Source organism: Formica exsecta, unplaced genomic scaffold (genome assembly GCF_003651465.1).
Source record: "Formica exsecta isolate Colony F162 unplaced genomic scaffold, ASM365146v1 scaffold66, whole genome shotgun sequence".
Lineage (NCBI taxonomy): Eukaryota > Metazoa > Arthropoda > Insecta > Hymenoptera > Formicidae > Formica > Formica exsecta.
The window spans coordinates 689,592-710,224 of NW_021853422.1; the positions used below are offsets into that span (position 1 = coordinate 689,592).

Genomic DNA, 20,633 nt, shown 5'->3' on the forward strand with positions numbered 1-20,633 from the left:
ACAATAAAATTGTATCGTGAAATTTCATAAATTTTTAACGTTCATAAACAAATTTTTCAAAAAAGTGTATAGATTTTAAATAAGAAATCTCTTATAATTCATCTCGAGAAAGACAATCGAAACAATTTATAAAGCAACTCAAGTATTAATTTTCGTAAACAACGAAATATACAAATGCATTTTATTAGCAACGCCCAGATCACCGTTGTAATCGAGTCAGAGTAGATGATAGATATGTGTGGACATAAAATCAAGACGATATAGAAATATCAAGTATTAGAGAGAAAGAGAGAGAGAAAGAAAGAGAGAAATACTATACGTGTTATTCTATATATGTTATTTTTAAAATACTAATTGGCGTTATGAGTTTTACATTTAATAAGACAAATATATAGGCATTTGAAGAAACCAAGTTATACTCTCTCTAAGATTTTTTGATATTTTTATATAAAAAAAATAATAGCCTTGTATTTTTAGATGAAAAAATTGTGTGTGTATTTAAAATAAAATTATTTAGAAAACTCATATATTGGAGAGAGATAGGGGGAGAGAGAGAGAGTCTTTTTTTATTACATCTAATTTTCCATCTTATTTCATCGACGCATAATCTACAATGAGAATATACGCGTATTAATTTTAGTGTACTAAAATTAAAACTTGTCTCATCACCTTTGAAATATAACAACTTTCGTATTGGCGTTATGAGTTTTACATTTAATAAGACAAATATATGGGCATTTGAAGAAACCAAGTTATAGTCTCTCTAAGATTTTTTGACATTTTTATATAAAAAAGTTAATAGCCTTGTATTTTTAGATGAAAAAAATGTGTGTGTATTTAAAATAAAATTATTTAAAAAACTCATATATTGGAGAGAGAGATAGGGGGAGAGGGGGGGGGGGGGGATAGTCTTTTTTTATTTTGTCACGAAAACAAAGCTTCCTCTATGAGGAAGTAAAAAACACTAGAGCTATAAATAGAAAAAAAAAAGATATAGGCAAATGATCACAAAAAAGGAGCCAACAGCAAAAAAAGATACAAAATAAAAAAGATAATGAATAATTAAAAAGAGGCAAGCAAGATCATAAGTTTAGAAAAAAGAGATTCGGACGAAAACGGGAAGACATGAATGAACACAGGAGAAGATAGAATAGAGAGGGATAACCAGGGAGAGATGAGGGATAGGCGTCCTTGCTCCGAACTAGTCCATAACTGTACGCATGGACATCGTGGAGAACCGGTAATGACGTGAAAGTGCATCCACGAGTGAGAAGGTAGGCAGGTAGGCAGGCAAGCAAGCAGGCAGGCAGACAGGCCACCGCTCTCCCAGCAGTATATCGCCACGTTCGGAACAATTCTCCGGATCGTGGTCGCGGTACCGCTGGAGAATTTCTCCACCTTTCGATGATCAAAGTGCTCGCCTGACTGAGGTGGCAAACGTTTCGTTCACTGCGCGATCGTTCGGTCATTTCCTTTCTTCGAGTACGTTTTCACCGTTGTTGCAATTTACGATTCGGCTCGTTCGCATTTACGTTTTACTAACACGCATGTTTCAAGGTGAAATTTTCTGAATAATTTTCAGTGAGGTGATTTCGACGAGATTTTCTGAGAAACGCGGTTGTCGATCGAAAAGGTTGGAATTTTATTTGCATAGTACACTTGATAATGAATACTGAAACACACACACACACACAGAATAAACCCAATTTGTTAAATTCTAAATGCTTGTTATATAATTAAGCAAAGTTAAAATTGAGGTTGTATGATTTAATGTGTAAAAAAACTAGAAAAATTATTGCTAACTATAAATCTTATTTCTTGCTTATGATACTTATGATTTCTTGTTTATGATCTTATTACGTTTTAAATTTTTTATTCATAAAAGCGATATACATATACGTATATATTTAACTCGTAAATCTAAAACGAGGATATACGCGTATTAATTTTAGTGTACTAAAATTAAAACTTGTCTCATCACCTTTGAAATATAACAACTTTCGTTAATAAAAAATAGTGCTTAAAATATCATATCGGAAATGCTTTCGTTAAACAAGTTATTTGTTCCAACGTTATTTTTCCAAGCAAGACAAATGTTGATTGTTTAGAATCGAATTCATGTTTTAAAGTATTTTTCATGTCAAAAAACATGTGAAAATTTACATAAGTAGAGTTTTGTATAGAAATAAAGAGTTTTTGTATATGTATTTATGTTTAATAAATTGATTTTACATGCTGTACGAAAAGATTAAATAATTTATCAAAATATTCCAAAAAAGTAAGAAGAAATATAATTCGGAAACAAAACAGCGCTTCTGCATATGATACAGTTTCTAATATTTCTGACAGAATCCATCGTTTGTGAATACTGAAACACACACACACACACAGAATAAACCCAATTTGTTAAATTCTAAATGCTTGTTATATAATTAAGCAAAGTTAAAATTGAGGTTGTATGATTTAATGTGTAAAAAAACTAGAAAAATTATTGCTAACTATAAATCTTATTTCTTGCTTATGATACTTATGATTTCTTGTTTATGATCTTATTACGTTTTAAATTTTTTATTCATAAAAGCGATATACATATACGTATATATTTAACTCGTAAAATGTACATATCACATAAAAAGTCACGAAATTACACATAAACTCTTTAGGTGTTCCTCTAAATTAAAGAGAATTTAATAGTCGAAAATAACGGATAAGATTATGAAAGGAATTGGTATTTTTCCCTCCCCTTTCTCTCCCGAATATTTATAAATTGTATAAAATAAATCTTATTTTTATTTTATGGTTTAAATATTACATATGTATTATTTATATTTATAAAATTAGTTGTGTGCGTATGGAAATTTTTTCTACTTCAAATGCATCTCTTTGGAGACTTGCGTTTAATTTCCTTTTTCTTATTAATTTCTAATATATTATCCAATCGATCCAATCCAATTATTATTCAATCGATTATTTGAACATTTGTATATCAAATTTGATTCTTATCTTGAATTACTCAACTACATAAGCTGAATATTCGATGTATTTTACAATTGAAACGATACCAGTAGCTTTTGCTTGCTTTTTATAAGTTTTGCAAATTACATAAATAAAAATTTAAAAATTATAAATATAATATTATAATGTTATGTCATATATGATTCTTGAAATTTTAAACATTACAAGCATTTATATTACTATTTATTACAGAATTATATTAAATTGCTTCAAGCTTTTTTACATATACAATAATGTTCAAAAGTATTATTTACCTAACATATGTGCAGACAATTTATATTTTTAAAACATTATCAACATAAGAGAAATATATAAGGCAAATATAAGAGAAATATAGAAGAAATTCTATGTGTTAAAACATAAAATATATGGGTATTGTGAAATATACTTTTCATATTAATATCAAGTTTTTCTTGTCGGTAAAATTTGCCTCTATGTTGTCTTTTCTCTCGATAAAATTCATTATTAATTTAATTATGGTTTTTTAAATTAATAAGTATTAGCTAATAAAGTTGAGAACTTAAAAACAATGAAATAATTTTGATACTAATCCAAGGAATACCTTTTTAAGTCAAGAGATTGCGGATGTTTTAATAATGGTAAATTTATTTATTTACTCACTTCTCTTCGCGTGGTTCAATCGTATTCATTCAAAATATCGATTTGTAAATTTAATACTTTTTAGAAAATAATTTTTTTAATTATTTCTCTCGCTTTAAATATTTTTTACAGTGATCGAGCTAATATCTTCGCTCGCAAGAGACAAGTGAGAGGCGTACAAGAAATGCATCTTGCCAATATACAATCTTGCAATTCCTAAAAACCGAAAACACAGAGACGAGAGGAAAATAGTTGTTTCCGTGTAGTCATCCAATACCGTTAAGACACACGTTCGAGGAAAAAGAATCCACAATGATCCTCATGGCTCTTCGAGCTAATCAAGTTCTGGAGGAGAAGCGCTGACAAAGCTCGAGAGCGATCATAGATAGAAAAATGACCGTCGCGATGGAGCACAAGCGGAAGAGTTCGTGGGATTCAAAGGTGAGATTCGAATATGTAGCGCACTTTCCCCTTTCGTGGTATATGCTCTCTTCATTATCCTGTCGCATCATTAATTAGGGAGTGGGCCCTCATGCGAAAACATCGTGACTTAAGCAATGAACCGAGTGGAAAATACAAAATACTGGAATGTGAATCGTGTACGGAGGAATATATTGTTTGTTATAGCGAAGATATGAGTAATGGAGTGAGCGCATTGTATTTTCTCGAGACATTTACTAGTTTTTTCAAAGAATCGTTCTCAAGGGTTTCAACATTTTTAGAGCAAGTGTAATTCAAAATAAACGCAAATGTGTGTGTCCGATTCCAGATTTGTATGCATTTTAAAATTATTCATTAAATGAAACCTTGACAAATGTATCGTGCACTTTCCTTGTTTAAACTTGCAGTCTTGTTTTGACACAATATTATTATAGGATTTTTATACAAGCAGAGAATGTGAAAAGACGTAATATTTATTGCTTTATTGCTTAATACAGTGTTATGTTTTGTCTCATGGCTGGCGTTTTTATAGATTTTGCAAAAAATTATTTTGAAAATGGAAAATGGTATACCTCCTTTTCAGCTATTATCTAGAAATGATATTAAACGCAAACGTTGCAAGATGAAATATGGAATAATCGCTTTCATAAGTTGCTGCTTTCAGGCTGACATTTGGTCTCACTTATTGCTCGTGATAAATTAGTAAGTGAAAGAGAGAGAGAGAGAGAGAGAAAGCGCAATTCTGATTAATTTAATTAATTTTCATATTGTAGACTAATATAATATTTTTTTATTCGCGAGAAAAATGAACGGAATTAATTCTGTTCTTAGAGATCGCGTTACAGTAATTTTCCAATTGTAAACAGAATTTTTTCACGAATGAATAAATAACCTGGACAATAATTTACGTATAAGTTGTATCGCGCATCCAATAATTGCGCAACAACACGTGCACTGATGTTTACCTTTGTTCTTTGTTTAATTTCTCCGATTAATTCTCTCGCATTACAGTATAAAATATAGATATGTAAAAGATTTTGAAAGATCAGAGCGGGATTGTCGTGAAGGTTTAATTGAAATGACAACTTTTATAATTTGCGAGACTTTTTTTGTCAGTAATATTGATTATTAATATAAATATATTTATAAGCTATTTACACGCGATTTATCTTTTTCTCGATAGCAAAAGTCTGATTCGTATATCCGTTCGGTTTTCATCTCCACAGACCACTTGATCTTGTTCTCCAATGACCCCGAGTCGCGTACAAATACATACGCACTCGGCACCAAGTTTACGAAGAACTAGGCTGGTCGGAATGGAGAGCGATGCGTTAGGTGGGTTGGGTTGTCTGGGTTGGGCCATCTGCTCTATCCCCGATACCGTTATTTTACAAGAGCACCCGATCGCGTTTGATATTCTTTAAGATCGCACGTGACGCTTGTCGCCGTCTCGTCGATCAAGTTTAGATGATGTATAATGTTAGTGTAATCGCTCATCGTGTTTAGCCTGGCTTGAATATCGAGAAGCGTCCATCGACGATCTCATGCCTTCTTATATCGGGGTTTACTATTTATTTAGCGATAAAAATTTAATGCATGATGAGAGACATATATGGTAATTTTTATTCTTTATTTAATTCTTTGCTTTCTTGTCTTTCCTTTGCTGTCTCTTTTGGGATATTAAAAAAACACATTTTTCACATATAATTCAATTTTCAATGTGAAATAAAAACATGAAAGGGTATTAAAAACTGCTTTACTTAATATCGAAGATGTACCATTTTGGAACGTGTTTTCTTTCCTTTCTTTCCCTCAGTTATGATGTGATTAAAATATAAAATATGAAATAATTTGAGATACAATTTGCTGCATAGAATATATATGCTAAAAATTGTAATAATGAAGAAAAAATATTATATATTAAAAATCAACTCCATTATCATATTTTATGATTTGAGTGCTTTTTGCTGAGTACAGTATTGTGTTTCAGCAGTTAGTATCGCGTAAAAGGAGTATGACTGAATGTTGTATATTGTATATATATATATATGTATGTATGTGTGTGTGTGTGTATAACTGAACGGATTGTAATTTAAAACGGTCAGAAACTCGTTCCTAGATTCTTGCTCTTTTGGAAAGGTGGCTTGGTGTTTGGTATAACGGTTATAACGGTCAAGAAAGTCACGAGAGAACAGTAGCTCCGATGACGCTTTATAGATTCTTCCCGTCAGGTCGTTGACACTAACTCTTTTAACAAATTGATAATCAGTCAACATCTTTCCTAATGCAACAAAAAAGTTTGCATTATTGTTATTATTATATATTTGTATGATCAATTTTATTTGCATTCATGAATTGTGTACGACATACTTGTTATACTTTTATTATACTTTTGTCATTTTTAAATAAAAAGATCAATTTGAACTAGAAATTATGGATTGGCATGATTAAAATATTGATGCAAGATATCTTCATTATATCTTAATATAGCCAATCAATTTAAATTGTTTTCTCAACCACACATTATATAAAAACGCTTTTTCCTTCGCTCTCATCAATTTATATACACATATTTATACATAAATATATGTATATAAATTGATGAGTTCTTGTTTCTTCTTACACGCGACTTTGTATGGAAGTGTAACACAATATATTTGACTCATCTTCTCATTATCGGGAATATTAAAGTAATTTATCCACTGGAAGAGCAGTTTAATCTTGATCGATAGTACTTTCAACGTTCATTTATAATATATCGTTCAATTATTAGCGAAGCTTATTGTAGTGGAACCAGAAGCGGGTACCGCGAGAGAGTTCGCACAAACTTTCATGAAAGTTTCTGGCCGTGGAAAGCGCTTTTCTATCAGCAAGGTCTTATTTTTTCCGGTCTTGAAGTCGTTGACCGCGCCTATTAACGGAAGAATTCGAAACGCTGTCCAGTTCGAGCGTGTCTTAATCTCTTCCTATAATCGCTACCAAAGCACTACGTTTATCCGCGTTGAATTCTACTTTCCAATCTAGTGCGTTTAGATCGGATCAGCTCATCTCAAGCGCGAAACGGCCCATTATCAAGATTGGCATGAAACTCACAACTGCAGTCAATCGCGTCGATCTATTTGGTATTTACATTTTCTTCTTTATGAACTTTCTTTCTTTTAGAAATACATCGATTTGCTTGTTTACACTATTGCAAATTTACAAGTAAGATGCTAGTTTTATTCGCATCCAAAGCGCACGTAAATTTACAAGTAGCTTAAGTCGAAGACTTTTGTATTTTCCTTTTATGTATGAACTGTATAAAATAAATATTCGACTTTAAGTTATAATACTTTGATTGACACTGATATTCACAGATGATCTGTATTAAGACAAGCTTGCTATTTGCATAATATCATTGTGTGCATCGTTTTTCTTTTTCAAATTGTTTTTTTTTGTTTTTTGTTTTTTTTTTAGTAATTCTTAGATTGCGTTTGCGCATAATATCTTTTTACTTTTCTTTTAATATTTTGATACAATGATATAATATTTAATTATTTGATATTGCAATTATTTAGTAATGTGATTAATTAAGTAATATTTAATTATGTTTTACTAGAAATTATATGAACAGAATTTGAATAAAAAATTATATATTTGGTACTTGCCATTTACAATAGTGTTTTTAATATTACATCAGAATCGATCATGCGAGGCAAATAAAACTTATGCAAGATCCAAGTATTATTCACGAAGCTGATATCCACGAACGAAAGGCAACTTCTCGCATTCAGTTCTTCTGCTATCGCCAGTTTCATAATATCATAGGCATAGTGTACATTTTTGTAGTTACCCTTATATAACGCTATAGACTAGAAGAAACTTTCCTCTCCCAACGTGGCTTTGTGGTTTTGTGAGAAAATATTTTACACACGTAGATGGCATTTTATTTTGCGAATATATACTTTATGTCGCGAAACATAATGCAAATTAACTATATATAATAATAAAATAAGTACGTACTGGCAAGTACATAAATACAATATGAACATATTAGATCACACAAGTAAAGATTTATTTAATCCAATTTGGAAAAAAAAATTTATTTTAAGATCACTGAATAATCTTTAAAAGTTTTTAGCCAATAACTCACATTGTTTATGAAAAAGTTAACAGATCAAAAAGTTTGACAGCTTGAATATTCTTTAATAAGTAAAAAAATAGAAACTGATAATACTATCCACGCAAAATGACATTTATTACACATCATTCGAGATTTGCTTTCAATGCGAATCGAGATCTCTATAATTGTGCAGTTGCAAATGAGTTTCCAACTTTGGTGAATCGCTTTGTATATAGTTGCAATCCTATTTGGAGTCGTACAATTATAGATCTAGTTTGCTAGTTTTTATATTTTTATTCATTAAAAAATAAATACTCAGCAACCAAATTATTATTTATTAATAATTTATTAATAAATAATAAGAGCGAAACGACTAAAATTTGTTAAAAATTATTCAGAATCGTGATCTTGACAATGCATGTCAGTTGGAAATCTCTTGAACCTAACCGTGTGAAGTATAAAACGCTATATATATTTATTAAATATTTTTTACTTTTTTTAAAAATATTTTGATATACCTATTTTGTCATAATTTAATTACACTTTATTTAATTTTCTTTTCCTTTTTTATTGTTACAATGTATATATATATATATATATATATATATATATATATATATTCTCAAATTATTAGATTTATGAATCTATAGAATGGAAATTAATAAAAATGCAATAAAATCATGAAATCGCGAATTTTTCTGCTATATTTTAATAAATATATATTTTGTAATTATGGGGAAGCCTATCCGTATTGTATTTAATTCTCATAATTAGATAATAGTTGTTATGGCGTACATTGCACTCCGGAAATGATTGAAAACAGAGTTCGAGATAATATCTTTGTTTGCCAAGCTGGTAGCTACGTAATATACGTAATACGTTATGCTTAAGCATGGTTCCCATATATATATACGAATCGCGTGCGAAAATCGGTTGACTTTCACGAACGTCGTTTAAATATCCACTATTACTTAATACTTAGATCGCTGCTGTAGCACTTCAGTCGACAATTATTAGAAGATGAATCTTTTAGTATCTATATACACACAATAGAATTTTCATTATATATTTGATCTGAATTTTAATGTGTACTGATACGTTATGGATATAATCCACGCTCGTTATTCTTTTGTGTATATGTAGGAATAACATATTTCGCACTATTTAGGTGAGTTTTGACCTTTAATTTCATGACCTTTGCAGCAGCTACTATCCAGATATCCTCGGTTGTAATCCTTCGCGTCGGAGCGTGAGCCAGGCGTAGCATTTGAACGATTGAACGAAGGCGTAGGCATATCGCGGTGCCTATGCGATTATTGTGCTGTGCGCTTTGCATACAGAAAAGATGCAACGAGGAACGATTACACAAATACTTACGTATTCGCAAATTCATGCGTCATGTAGATTTATCGACAATGCGTGCCCGATATAATGCATATCTATTTCATACGTCACAATTATGACGCGTATGTCATTCGCATACACACATGCGCGCGTACTTATATACGATTTAGTTGCGTAATACAATTGCTATTAAAGTGAAGACATAAGATGTTAAGGCCACATACAGAAAAATACATACTATATACAAGTAAATATTACTTGTTTCAAGTATTTCAAAAGTTCATATATCCGCAAATCTATCATAAGTTCATCATAAGCATCAAATTTATTCAAAATATATTCTGAATCCTAATAAATATAATATTTCAATCAAGAATATTAAATTATATAATTGAAAGAAATACATTAAATTTTTCTGATCTAATAAATTTTCTTACATTAAATTAACCATATCTGACTTTTCTTCGATAAAATTTTATAATATTCTTCAAAAGAAAATATTAACTTATTTTGAGTACATGATAATGAGTATTTCTAAAATTTGTGACAAGTCTATTTTAAGACTATTATTAAGAAAATATTCTTTGTTAAAGATAACTGTTACTTAAAAGAAGTAAAGTAAACTGAGTAATCATTTTACTTAGCAATAGAATAATATTTTTCTGTGTGCATGAATATTTTCATTTATTCATTTTGATCTAGGCGCGCACACACACATGCACTAACAAACTTGCTAAAACATTGTCTTATTCTTTCTGAAAATACAAATATTTCTCTTCCTAAATATTTCTATTTTTGTGTATCGTTGAAAGTAACAAAAATATTTTAAGTTTTATTCTTATTTAAAAGTGATTCATTCTGCATAATTTGTTCAAATTCGCAGCTGTATTGCAATTGATTCGGATAGTATTGTATTATCTTAATTCTGAGACGGAAGCAATGTGGTCGTTAATGCAAGTCGTGTTACAATCACAGTAATTCCTGTTCTTTCGAATTGCTAAAAATATATTGGTACAAAGAAACAGAATGTTTCATCAGCGGAGAAATACCGCCCACTATTTATTAGATATTATTTACTGATAGTTTGAGCGCGCGCAATTTTGCTTTCGTAATGCTCTCTGCCATTATGCTATGACTTTATTTTATTACAGAAAATATTGTCAAAAATATTTAAGAAACGTATCAAATATATAATATTTGTAATATAAATGACTCGAGTTTACGTTGAGTAATATACAAATTATAACTGTAATATACAAATAATGTGAGAAGAAATGACTATCATAAATAGTACTCATCATATTTTTATAGCTTCTTGGTTATATTTGATATATGATTGTTTCTCCTTGATAATTAATATATTATATTATTATATAATGAGATTGATATTTTATTGATATTTTATTATATAATAATTTTATTTTAGAGTCTTTTTATTTTGTTACGTCATATATATTACTCAAAACAATCATTTTGGGGGAAATCTTTTCAGAGAATTATTATATATATTTGAGAAGTAATATAAACATATATATATATATATATATATCTTTATCTCACAAACATTAACATTGTCGATATTGAAAAAACAAGTACATCTTCATTCGTAGATTTCGGTGAGTACAGTGAGTACCAGAAGGTTCAGCCGTGCTGGAACACCAAGCTCGATCCTATCATCCGACAGCGACATCCGTTTCACGAGAAAACTCGGTGGCCAGTATCGCTGCGGATGCTGCGTCCTCGCCGCTTTCTTATTCTTCCTCCTCTTCTCGGGTGTTTCTATATACCTCGGCTGTAAGTACGTCGTTGCAGACATTGCAGCAAATAAACCTAAAAGTAGTCCATAAGATGTTTAAAGATAACAATTTTTTTTTTCTAAAAAAAATTTTTTTTAATTATCTTGTCTAAGTACATGTCCCGCTTTTTATTTTATTTATTTTTTTTTTCGCGATAAATTGGTATTTAAACTTATATATTGATGATGGCAACCTATTTTTTTATATAAAATCATCTTTGACCAATTGAATAATATTTGATTCGTGCTAACAAACTTTTTTGCAATAAAGATAATATTTTTTTTTTTAGATAAAATCTTTAGAGTTAAAAATTTTTAATTTTTTTATTTACAAAAATGTTTTTCAGTTAGTTATTTGCCTTCATAATATTTCTCGAAGAAGAACACATTTTCGGAAAAATATATAATGAAGAGTTTCGTTTTTGCAATCTTAAACATTATTCTATATAGAGAAATCGTTGTTCGCGCGAGATGCACTCATGTGATGATTTTTCTTAGAAAATAAATATTTTATTAAAGGCTTTAATCGTTTCATAGTACATACGTGCATGCTTTCATATTAGTGAAATGATAAATCATGCATAATTCAATATAAATAATATTATCGCTGTTGCTCCTGCGTTAATCACGGAATGTGTTGCAATATTATTTTATTTATTAATTTTAATTTTTACATACATACATATACACACATATTGGGCATTTACCGAGCCGACACATTTTAGTCACATGAACGTTCGCCCCACTTTCACTTATCGTTCTTATATATGTGTGTATGAGCGCAGAAGGCACTGATGCAAATGAAATTATTCCACAGTTAACCGACAATCGGCGGCCTAGCGAGCATGAAATTATCCTGGCACATTATGATCGTTTGCCAGGACGATGGATATATGTTCACGGTGCATGAATCGCGGACTTTAAAGTACAATCGGCATTGCCTTCGCCTTGTTTAAATGATTAACGTTTTCTTGTTAATGCACTTCACCTTGGTTAGATACGATGTATATGTACATCATATGTATGTACATACACGAGGTACACATCACAATAAACAAGATATGAAGAAGAGAAATAACTGTTATCTCACGTAATATTTAAAATTGGGGGGGAGGGGGGAGGAGAGATTTACATCTTTTATAAAATTATTAAATGTAAAGTAATAATAAACACATAGAAATTTTCAAAAGTTTCTCATTTTATAACAATTTTTATAAATTTATACTTATACTTTCGTGTGTCTATATTTTTTAGTTTCTTTTTGGCGATAATATTTTTTTCACTTTTCGTCAAGAAAAAAAATGCTAATTTTTTTAAATTTAATTTTTGATTGCTGCAAAAAAATTTTTGGTTATATATAAGTATATATTAACACTTCTTCTTCGATACTCGGTTACTCGGTCAGACCGTTATACGTACGAGCTAAAAGACCTCAATGGGCTTTGGCCGCATCACCTTCTTCCTGCTTTCCATTCTCTATTCTTCAGTGGTATGGCTTTGATTAAAGACATATATTACACATTCATTCCTTGTGCTATAAATTTTATTTTAATGCAACTGTCTTACGAATACACATCGCAAAAAATTGTCGCAAATTAATTAAAAATGATTTACATCGTGCTTAAACTTAATTAGTTAGTTAGTTAGTAGATGAGTAACACACATATATATATATATTATACATTCACATATGATACAGCGAGCAGCACGAGCTCAGTAATTTCTATGCTGCTTAAATTCGTGTTTACGAGTGAAAAGAATAAGAGGTCATGGAAGATATTGCATGAAGGCGCGCGTGCCAGTCCATTGAAGGCTTTCCAGCTGGTAAACGTATAACGGTCTGACCGAGTTGTTTAGTTGATAGATATATGCCATTAAAAATGATTTACATCGTGCTTAAACTTAATTAGTTAGTTAGTTAGTAGATGAGTAACACATATGTATATATTATACATTCACATATGATACAGCGAGCAGCACGAGCTCAGTAATTTCTATGCTGCTTAAATTCGTGTTTACGAGTGAAAAGAATAAGAGGTCATGGAAGATATTGCATGAAGGCGCGCGTGCCAGTCCATTGAAGGCTTTCCAGCTGGTAAACGTATAACGGTCTGACCGAGTTGTTTAGTTGATAGATATATGCCCAATCCAGCACTCGACCTTAAAAGTGGGGATCCGTGTCCTTGAAGCATTTTGATCCCGTGACACTATTCTGCAAATATGAATTTTACATTATAATGCCGGACAATTGAGGACCGTATTGAAGAATGACTTTTCTATCTCTTATGCATTGAAAAAATGAAATATTCATTTTTTCTCCAATTAATGAAAAACTTGTCTTTTTTACAAATCTTATATCTTTTAAATAAATTTATTTATCTGAGATATAGAGTCTGTACTTATTATTTTATTGGCTTATATCTTTTATTAATATATAGTAGACATTTTTTAAATCTAGCCTTCACACAGCACACACACACACACATACATATGGATAACTAGATAAAAAAATATATATATTGATTATAATGAATTATATTATACATATATATACGTACTTATATACTTATGTATATAAAATATTTCTTTTTACCCATTAAACGTATGGCTACAATTTGACTGTTAAAACCTGTATAAAAAAATATGTACATATGTATATATTTTCTTGTTGAGCAAACCACGTTAGATGGAGAAGTCCGGTAAAATGTGATTTTTAGTACGTATATAACCGAGGTCCCTACAGGCAATTGCGTTCTCCCGATTTGTCTCGTTTTGCCTAGCGCGCGGAAAATTGACCGCACTGACCATAATGACAGCGCCTGAGGAGCGAAACCCTTTTTAAAATTGTTAGCACGTTCTACACGCTTGACTATATCATGTGTGGATCGCGCATACATTAGAAAGCTAGTTTGTGATATATTGCAAATTATAGTAAGATATACTACGCGAAAATATAACGTTCTAAATTTTTTCTTGTTTACTTTGATTGATTAAGACGGTTCGCAAAACCTTTAATGAATCTATTATCAACAAATTATTATAGAGTTTCTCGTATCTTGTTATAATTTTCATAAACAAAATACAAGGTGTCACACAAAGATCACTAGCACAACATATAATGGAACAATGAAGAAATGATATTCATTTATTACACGTTGTGTTCACGATAAAAGGGATTCCATCATAATTTTTATAGATTGATAATATACATCAGCTTTTTTATTATATCTACAGCATAATCAATTTTATGCAAACTTGTTATTTTGATTAATATGACTTGTGGAGTAATGCATTTATTAATATGAACGATGCGCAAAGACCGATAAAATTGTATCACGAAGAAACTCGACACACATTTAATTCATTAATCATTAAACTAATATATTTGTAGCATTTTTATATCCTCTTTAATTTTGATATATATTTACTTTCTAAAATATTTTTATACAGTATCTTTTTATTGTCATATACAAAATAGTGTATTATTTTGACTCTTTTATTTTCTTCTATCGAAATTTTTATCTGACATTTGAATGTACAATATATATATATATATTTTCGTACTATTACTATTTTGTTTATTATTATTAACTATTGTCCACTCTTTTTTACAGATTATATAACTGATAAATAATAATTAACATTAAATATGTGTTTTTATTTTAGACACGTTCCTCACTTCGGATCCACCGGGTGATCAGATATTTCTCGCAACATTCCGTGTTATCAAAGGTGACTCTTTCACCGCGGAACTTGCAGATCCTTCTACTGAGACTTTCCGGATACGATCACGAGAATACCGCGATCGCTTTAATCTTATCTTTCGCCGCAGCTGGTTGAAATTATCGTTTCTTACAGCAGATGTTTTGGCGCTTGACGGGTAATGAAATTTTATTATTACAATTGATAGGGCAGTCGATTATTTAACTCTTACATTCGCTTGTCACTGCTTCACACTGGCCAATGAGACACACGTAAAGATATTAGTACAAAAAGTTATTCGCAAAACAAATTATGCAATAACATTCAATGTGGAGCATGTCGTGTAAAAGCAGAAAATTAGCTAATTATAAAACACCATAAATATGATTGGTCTATCTATTCGTCTCGAAAAGTTGGTTCTTATATAGAAGGAAAAGGCTAGCCGAGATATAATCGAAACCGATGAAAACAGCTCGGGGCTGTAAGCGGGAGAGAAATCGGACGATATCGCTTTGTAACTTTCTAGTGAGCGTGGTTTCATGACACTTGTTGCTCTCAGCGCGCAATGAGATGTTACTGCGGCTATTTTCATCAATAATGTATTATTCATCAATAATATCGTGCTCGAGCTTGTAAATTGCATCGATTTATTACGGGTTAACGGCCACCCACGGAAAAAAGTTGCACTACTATAGAATCGCTTGTATTCGGAAATCTAAAATTATAAGTAAATTATAAATTTAATCTCTTTCTCGACAAATTTCTAAAAACAATGACAACTTTTTAAATAAATTAATATAATATTTAATACAAGCCCTTATAAAAAAATATTGGATATTTTACGAGTACAATCATGTGGTTTTCTTAAAGAGATTAAAATAATAATTTTGATTGCTAATAAACCTTAAAATTTTGTATATTTTAATTTTGTATACATGTAATATAATTATTATTTATAGGGTGGAAGGACGCGATTTGGTGGTGCATTTCGATATTAGGTTTGATCCACGATATCAGACTATAACTACTGGAAATATCGTAGACATTCTGTCACGAGAATTAAATCCCGAAACTTCGCGCTATCTGGCGAATCTGACAATAGAGACGAAGAGTCTCGAGGTACAAGAAAGTCTGAAGGCCCTGAACGCGCAAATTAATCCACAATCAACTATCTCGACGTTACCGCCGACAACGACAGCACCTCCGCCAAGAAAATGCAACAAACTGGACTTGCCCTATTGTAAACATCTCCCTTATAATATTACGTCGTATCCAAATATATTGGAGCATAGATCGTTGGCAGATGTCGAGGAGGATGTTATTGCTTTTAGGTATGTTCTCTTGAACTAAATAAGATTATAGTGGACTCGAATAAATAGGGAAACCAAATTTATAATTATCGCATTCATTAATTATGTATACTTTAATACTCTAGAAATTATGTAGAAACTATAATAAAGATTATAAACTCTGTTAAGCTTTTGGAAATATAATTCCACGAAAAAACTTATTAAAATCTAAAAAAAGAAAAAAAATTTATTAAGGATGAGAAAAAAATTTAATACTATGTTTATGTGTTTTTATTATTTGTTTAAATTGATAACGATAATATTACATACTCTATATAATATCTAATCAGTACATTGTGAAATTAGAGAACTAGTGGACGCGGAATGCTATCCATTGGCCTACGACTTTATCTGTCAGGTACTGCAGCCTGCGTGTCAAGTGAGTCATCCAGAAGATCTGCTACAGTTGCCTTGTAGGAGCTTTTGCAGGGAATTTTGGAATGGATGTGGCAGTCGTCTTTCTGAGAAGATAAAACGCGCCTTGGATTGCTCCAACTTTCCAGAATATGTCGGTCCTGGCAGTTGCAGACCGAAGCCAGGTATGATTAACTGTCAAAAAATATTATTATTGTTATTATTACAAGCAAAATCTCTCTTTATCTTCCGTAAGATAATATTAAATGCAGTATCCTTTGAATTAATTAATATGAATGAATTAATGTGTAGGATGTGTGCAAGCACTTCAATCTAAAGCTTTATCTCCGAGAATTTGCGATGGCGTGATCGATTGTCCGGATCTGTCGGATGAAAAGAATTGTGCCTATTGTCGAGATGGTTACATGCATTGCGGAGTAGGAAGAACCTGTATACCGCATACAAAACGATGTGACGGCAATGTGGACTGTCCGAATGGCAGCGATGAAAAAGATTGTCGTAAGTAGCACAAGACGCACAAAAAAATATGTATTAATTTACTTTTACAGAGATAATATTTAAAAAATCATCAAAAAAATAAATAAATATTATTGTGCATATTTGTTACAGTACTTCTGGCGCCGAGCGTTCACGTATTAAAATCACAATCCTGGAGCACACCTCATGTCGCGAAATACAACAAAGAGGGTTACGTTGTATTTAATGAAAAAGGTACTATTGGCAAACTTTGTACAGCAAACCTAAACGCTACCCTACCGGAAACGGAAATGGATAATGTTCTTCAAACAGCAGCGAGCTCATTATGCACTTTACTCACATATACGTAAGTATATGTTATTGTCTATTTTTTAATACCATAAATACTTTTTTCATCATTGATTTTCAAAATACAAAAAGAAGAAATAGAAAAAGCTAAGGGCAAATATTAAGGTAAAAGTGTAATAAAAGTAAAATTTTTTATTGGCCCCTTTTGGTAATTTTTTTCATTAATCAAAATTTTTATTTTTATTACATTTTTACTTTGCATAACTTTTATAGCGCAAAACTCATCTAGTTAGTATATTGGCTTCTTTACAATTGGTTTTTTTACAATCTTTCCTATTTATTATTTTGTAATTACTAAAATATTTTTTTCTGTTTTGTTTTATTACTTAACAATGTGAATAGATAATTAATTGTCGTTAAATATGTTTGCTTCTTTTGCGATTTTATTTAGTACTACTTTTAGAATTCTAATTTTGATTTATCCATAATTATAATTTAAAATTTACTTACATATTTTATATCTTCCACGTATACTTAAAAAAGAATTTTATAATTTGGAGATTAATATGTCCTGTGATTTTTTTCAATAGTGGCGTGGCTCTTGTTGAAATAAGAATTGATGACGAAGAAGATGTCCCGTATGTATACATGGAAGATCCATCAGCACCGGAAATCACTTTTGTCAGGGCTCCTTGTCCTAGCAAGGAAGTCTTGTACGTTCGCTGTTCCGATCTTGGTACGATTGCTCTATTTTTCTAATATATTACATATAATAAGTATATTATCTTAAATAAACGTTGGCGCGCAATTATGCACGTTACTATATATGTATACATATATAACTATTTATTATTTATCATAAACTTCTATTAATTCTTCATTTTTTTTTCTGTTGGGAAACTAGAGTGTGGAATACAACCTTTACGTGCAAACGGCGGTACTCAAAGTCTTAATAAGATGGCAGAACCCGGTGACTGGCCTTGGCATGTTGCACTCTTCAAGGAGGGAGTTCATGTTTGCGATGCTACTCTCGTGGCGGATAATTGGTTGCTCACAACCGCATATTGCTTCCAAGGGTGAGTTTAATATATCTATAAAAAAGATAATTTTTTGTATTACAAATATTTTTTTGCTTTATATTTAAAAAAAAAAATCGTTTTATATATGTACATATATATAAAATCAATTCTTTTAAATTTTAACCAATTTTATTGATTTTTTTTTATAGTCAACCCAAAGCAGAGTGGTTGGCTAAACTTGGTGTCGTACGACTTTCAAGTACATCACCTTGGCAACAAGAACGCAGAATCGTCGGCATGATTAAATCACCGGTGGAAGGCACAACTGTTTTGGTAAAATTGGATAGACCAGTAACGACCTTCTCGGATTTTGTAAGACCGGTTTGTTTACCCTCCAGCGAAGACTCACCGAGCAATACATCGCAATGCAACACTCTGGGTTGGGCAAGAAATCGTACGTTGACTAATCGTTAATTGCCTATAATTGCTTAAATTTTTTTAAGGTGTTTAAAATGTTTGATATTCTTGAACATTAAAAAGAAATTCAGATATTAAAAAGAAATTTTAAAAGAATCAACTTAATATTATTGTGATATATTTTGATAATATTATTATATATTTACACTCTGAAATATGTACATATCACTCCGACAACGAATAAAGAACCTGATTAAAATTCTTTTGTTATCAAATTATAAATTAATTAAAAAAATATATAGAATGTATTTATTTTTAATTTTATTATATATACATGTATATATTTTCATTATCTCTTTAATTATTTGAAAGGCACAAAACATTTTTGAAATAAATATATAGAATCTTTCCTTTTTTTTTTAAACAGGTGATTTACTGCAAAGAGTACAGTTGAAACATAGTGCAATGGAAAAGTGCGAAAATATTAGTATCCCCTCGGTGAATAGCGTTTGCACTGAGCAAGCATATTCCACGGATGATTGCAATGTAAGCAAAAAATTATTATTATTTACATAATCCGCGCTTTTAAATTTTTTCTATTTTTTTTTCCGCACTTTTAGCGAAAATTATTTTACGTTATAGATTCCAAATATCAATAAAGTTTAAACAACAGAATCTAAAAAATAAAAATTGAAAAAATGAAAATTTTAATAAATAGTATAAAGTAGCATTTTACATTATTAAATTTTAACAGGAGGAAGAACTCGCCGGCAGTCCAATGCTGTGTTTTCAAGCGGATAGTCGAAGATGGGCATTGACTGGTATTGGTAACTGGAGAATAGCTTGCTCGAAAGATGGCATCGAAAGACCTCGATTATACGACAAAATTTCATCACATATTGACTGGATTAAATCTACCATTAGTTGAGAGCTTTAATTGAATTACTCAGATAAGCATTATCTGTTAAATATTTTTTTGTGAACGAAATATATTCTTGAGAAAAAATTGGGCAAAAGGAAAAGAAATGTCCATCGCGCGCATTCCAAAATTGTGACTTATATATTGAAAAGTTAGAAATTATTATATTATACGATGTTGTTATATGCTGATAGATTCAATCATATCTATTTTGTATGAGTACATGTTACTGTTATCAGTAGTGTCGGCAGATAAAAATTTATCTTTCATTAATCACCGGAATGTGCAATCGTTTCTATTCTCTTCTACAAGTGTAAATATCTTCTTTCTTAATTTAAAACAAAAATTCTTTTTGTATTACTGTGGCATAACTTTTTAATTTATTTTTTTGCCCTACATTTATTCTTTACCATATGTATACATAGTTGTTTTATATCTAATTAAGTATTATATCGTTAGTTTATTATTAGTAATTATGATATTAATTATATATATAAATATTTGTAAGATTGTTTACATATTAAACCTTCCCAAGAATATATATATATATATGTATATATCTCGAGCATACTTTCATGTTGCATACATATGTGTGTGTAGTAATAAAACTTATTAATTATGTAGAAAAATTTGAGCAAACAAATTTGCTGAAAAAATTGATATCCAGCACACAATATTTTTTATTATGCGTGTATGCACACACGCATAATAACAAAATTTGATATATTTAATAATCATTAATAATAACATTTTTCAATTTGGAATAGTTGTATTGCGTATACTATATTTT

At 30.4% G+C, this 20,633-nt stretch overlaps 1 protein-coding gene across 1 annotated transcript; it reads left to right on the top strand.

The window, feature by feature from the left end:
- Positions 1-1,367: 1,367 nt before the first annotated feature.
- Positions 1,368-20,262, top strand: LOC115242937 (atrial natriuretic peptide-converting enzyme-like). The gene is made up of 13 exons (XM_029819563.1): positions 1,368-1,633; positions 3,748-4,056; positions 11,113-11,296; positions 14,964-15,177; positions 15,959-16,330; positions 16,655-16,887; positions 17,015-17,221; positions 17,333-17,546; positions 18,079-18,224; positions 18,393-18,564; positions 18,717-18,961; positions 19,352-19,470; positions 19,679-20,262. Exons 2-13 carry the CDS (start codon positions 4,009-4,011, stop codon positions 19,850-19,852), a joined length of 2,328 nt encoding a protein of 775 aa, XP_029675423.1. The 5' UTR covers positions 1,368-1,633; positions 3,748-4,008; the 3' UTR covers positions 19,853-20,262.
- The last annotated feature ends 371 nt before the right edge of the window (positions 20,263-20,633 follow it).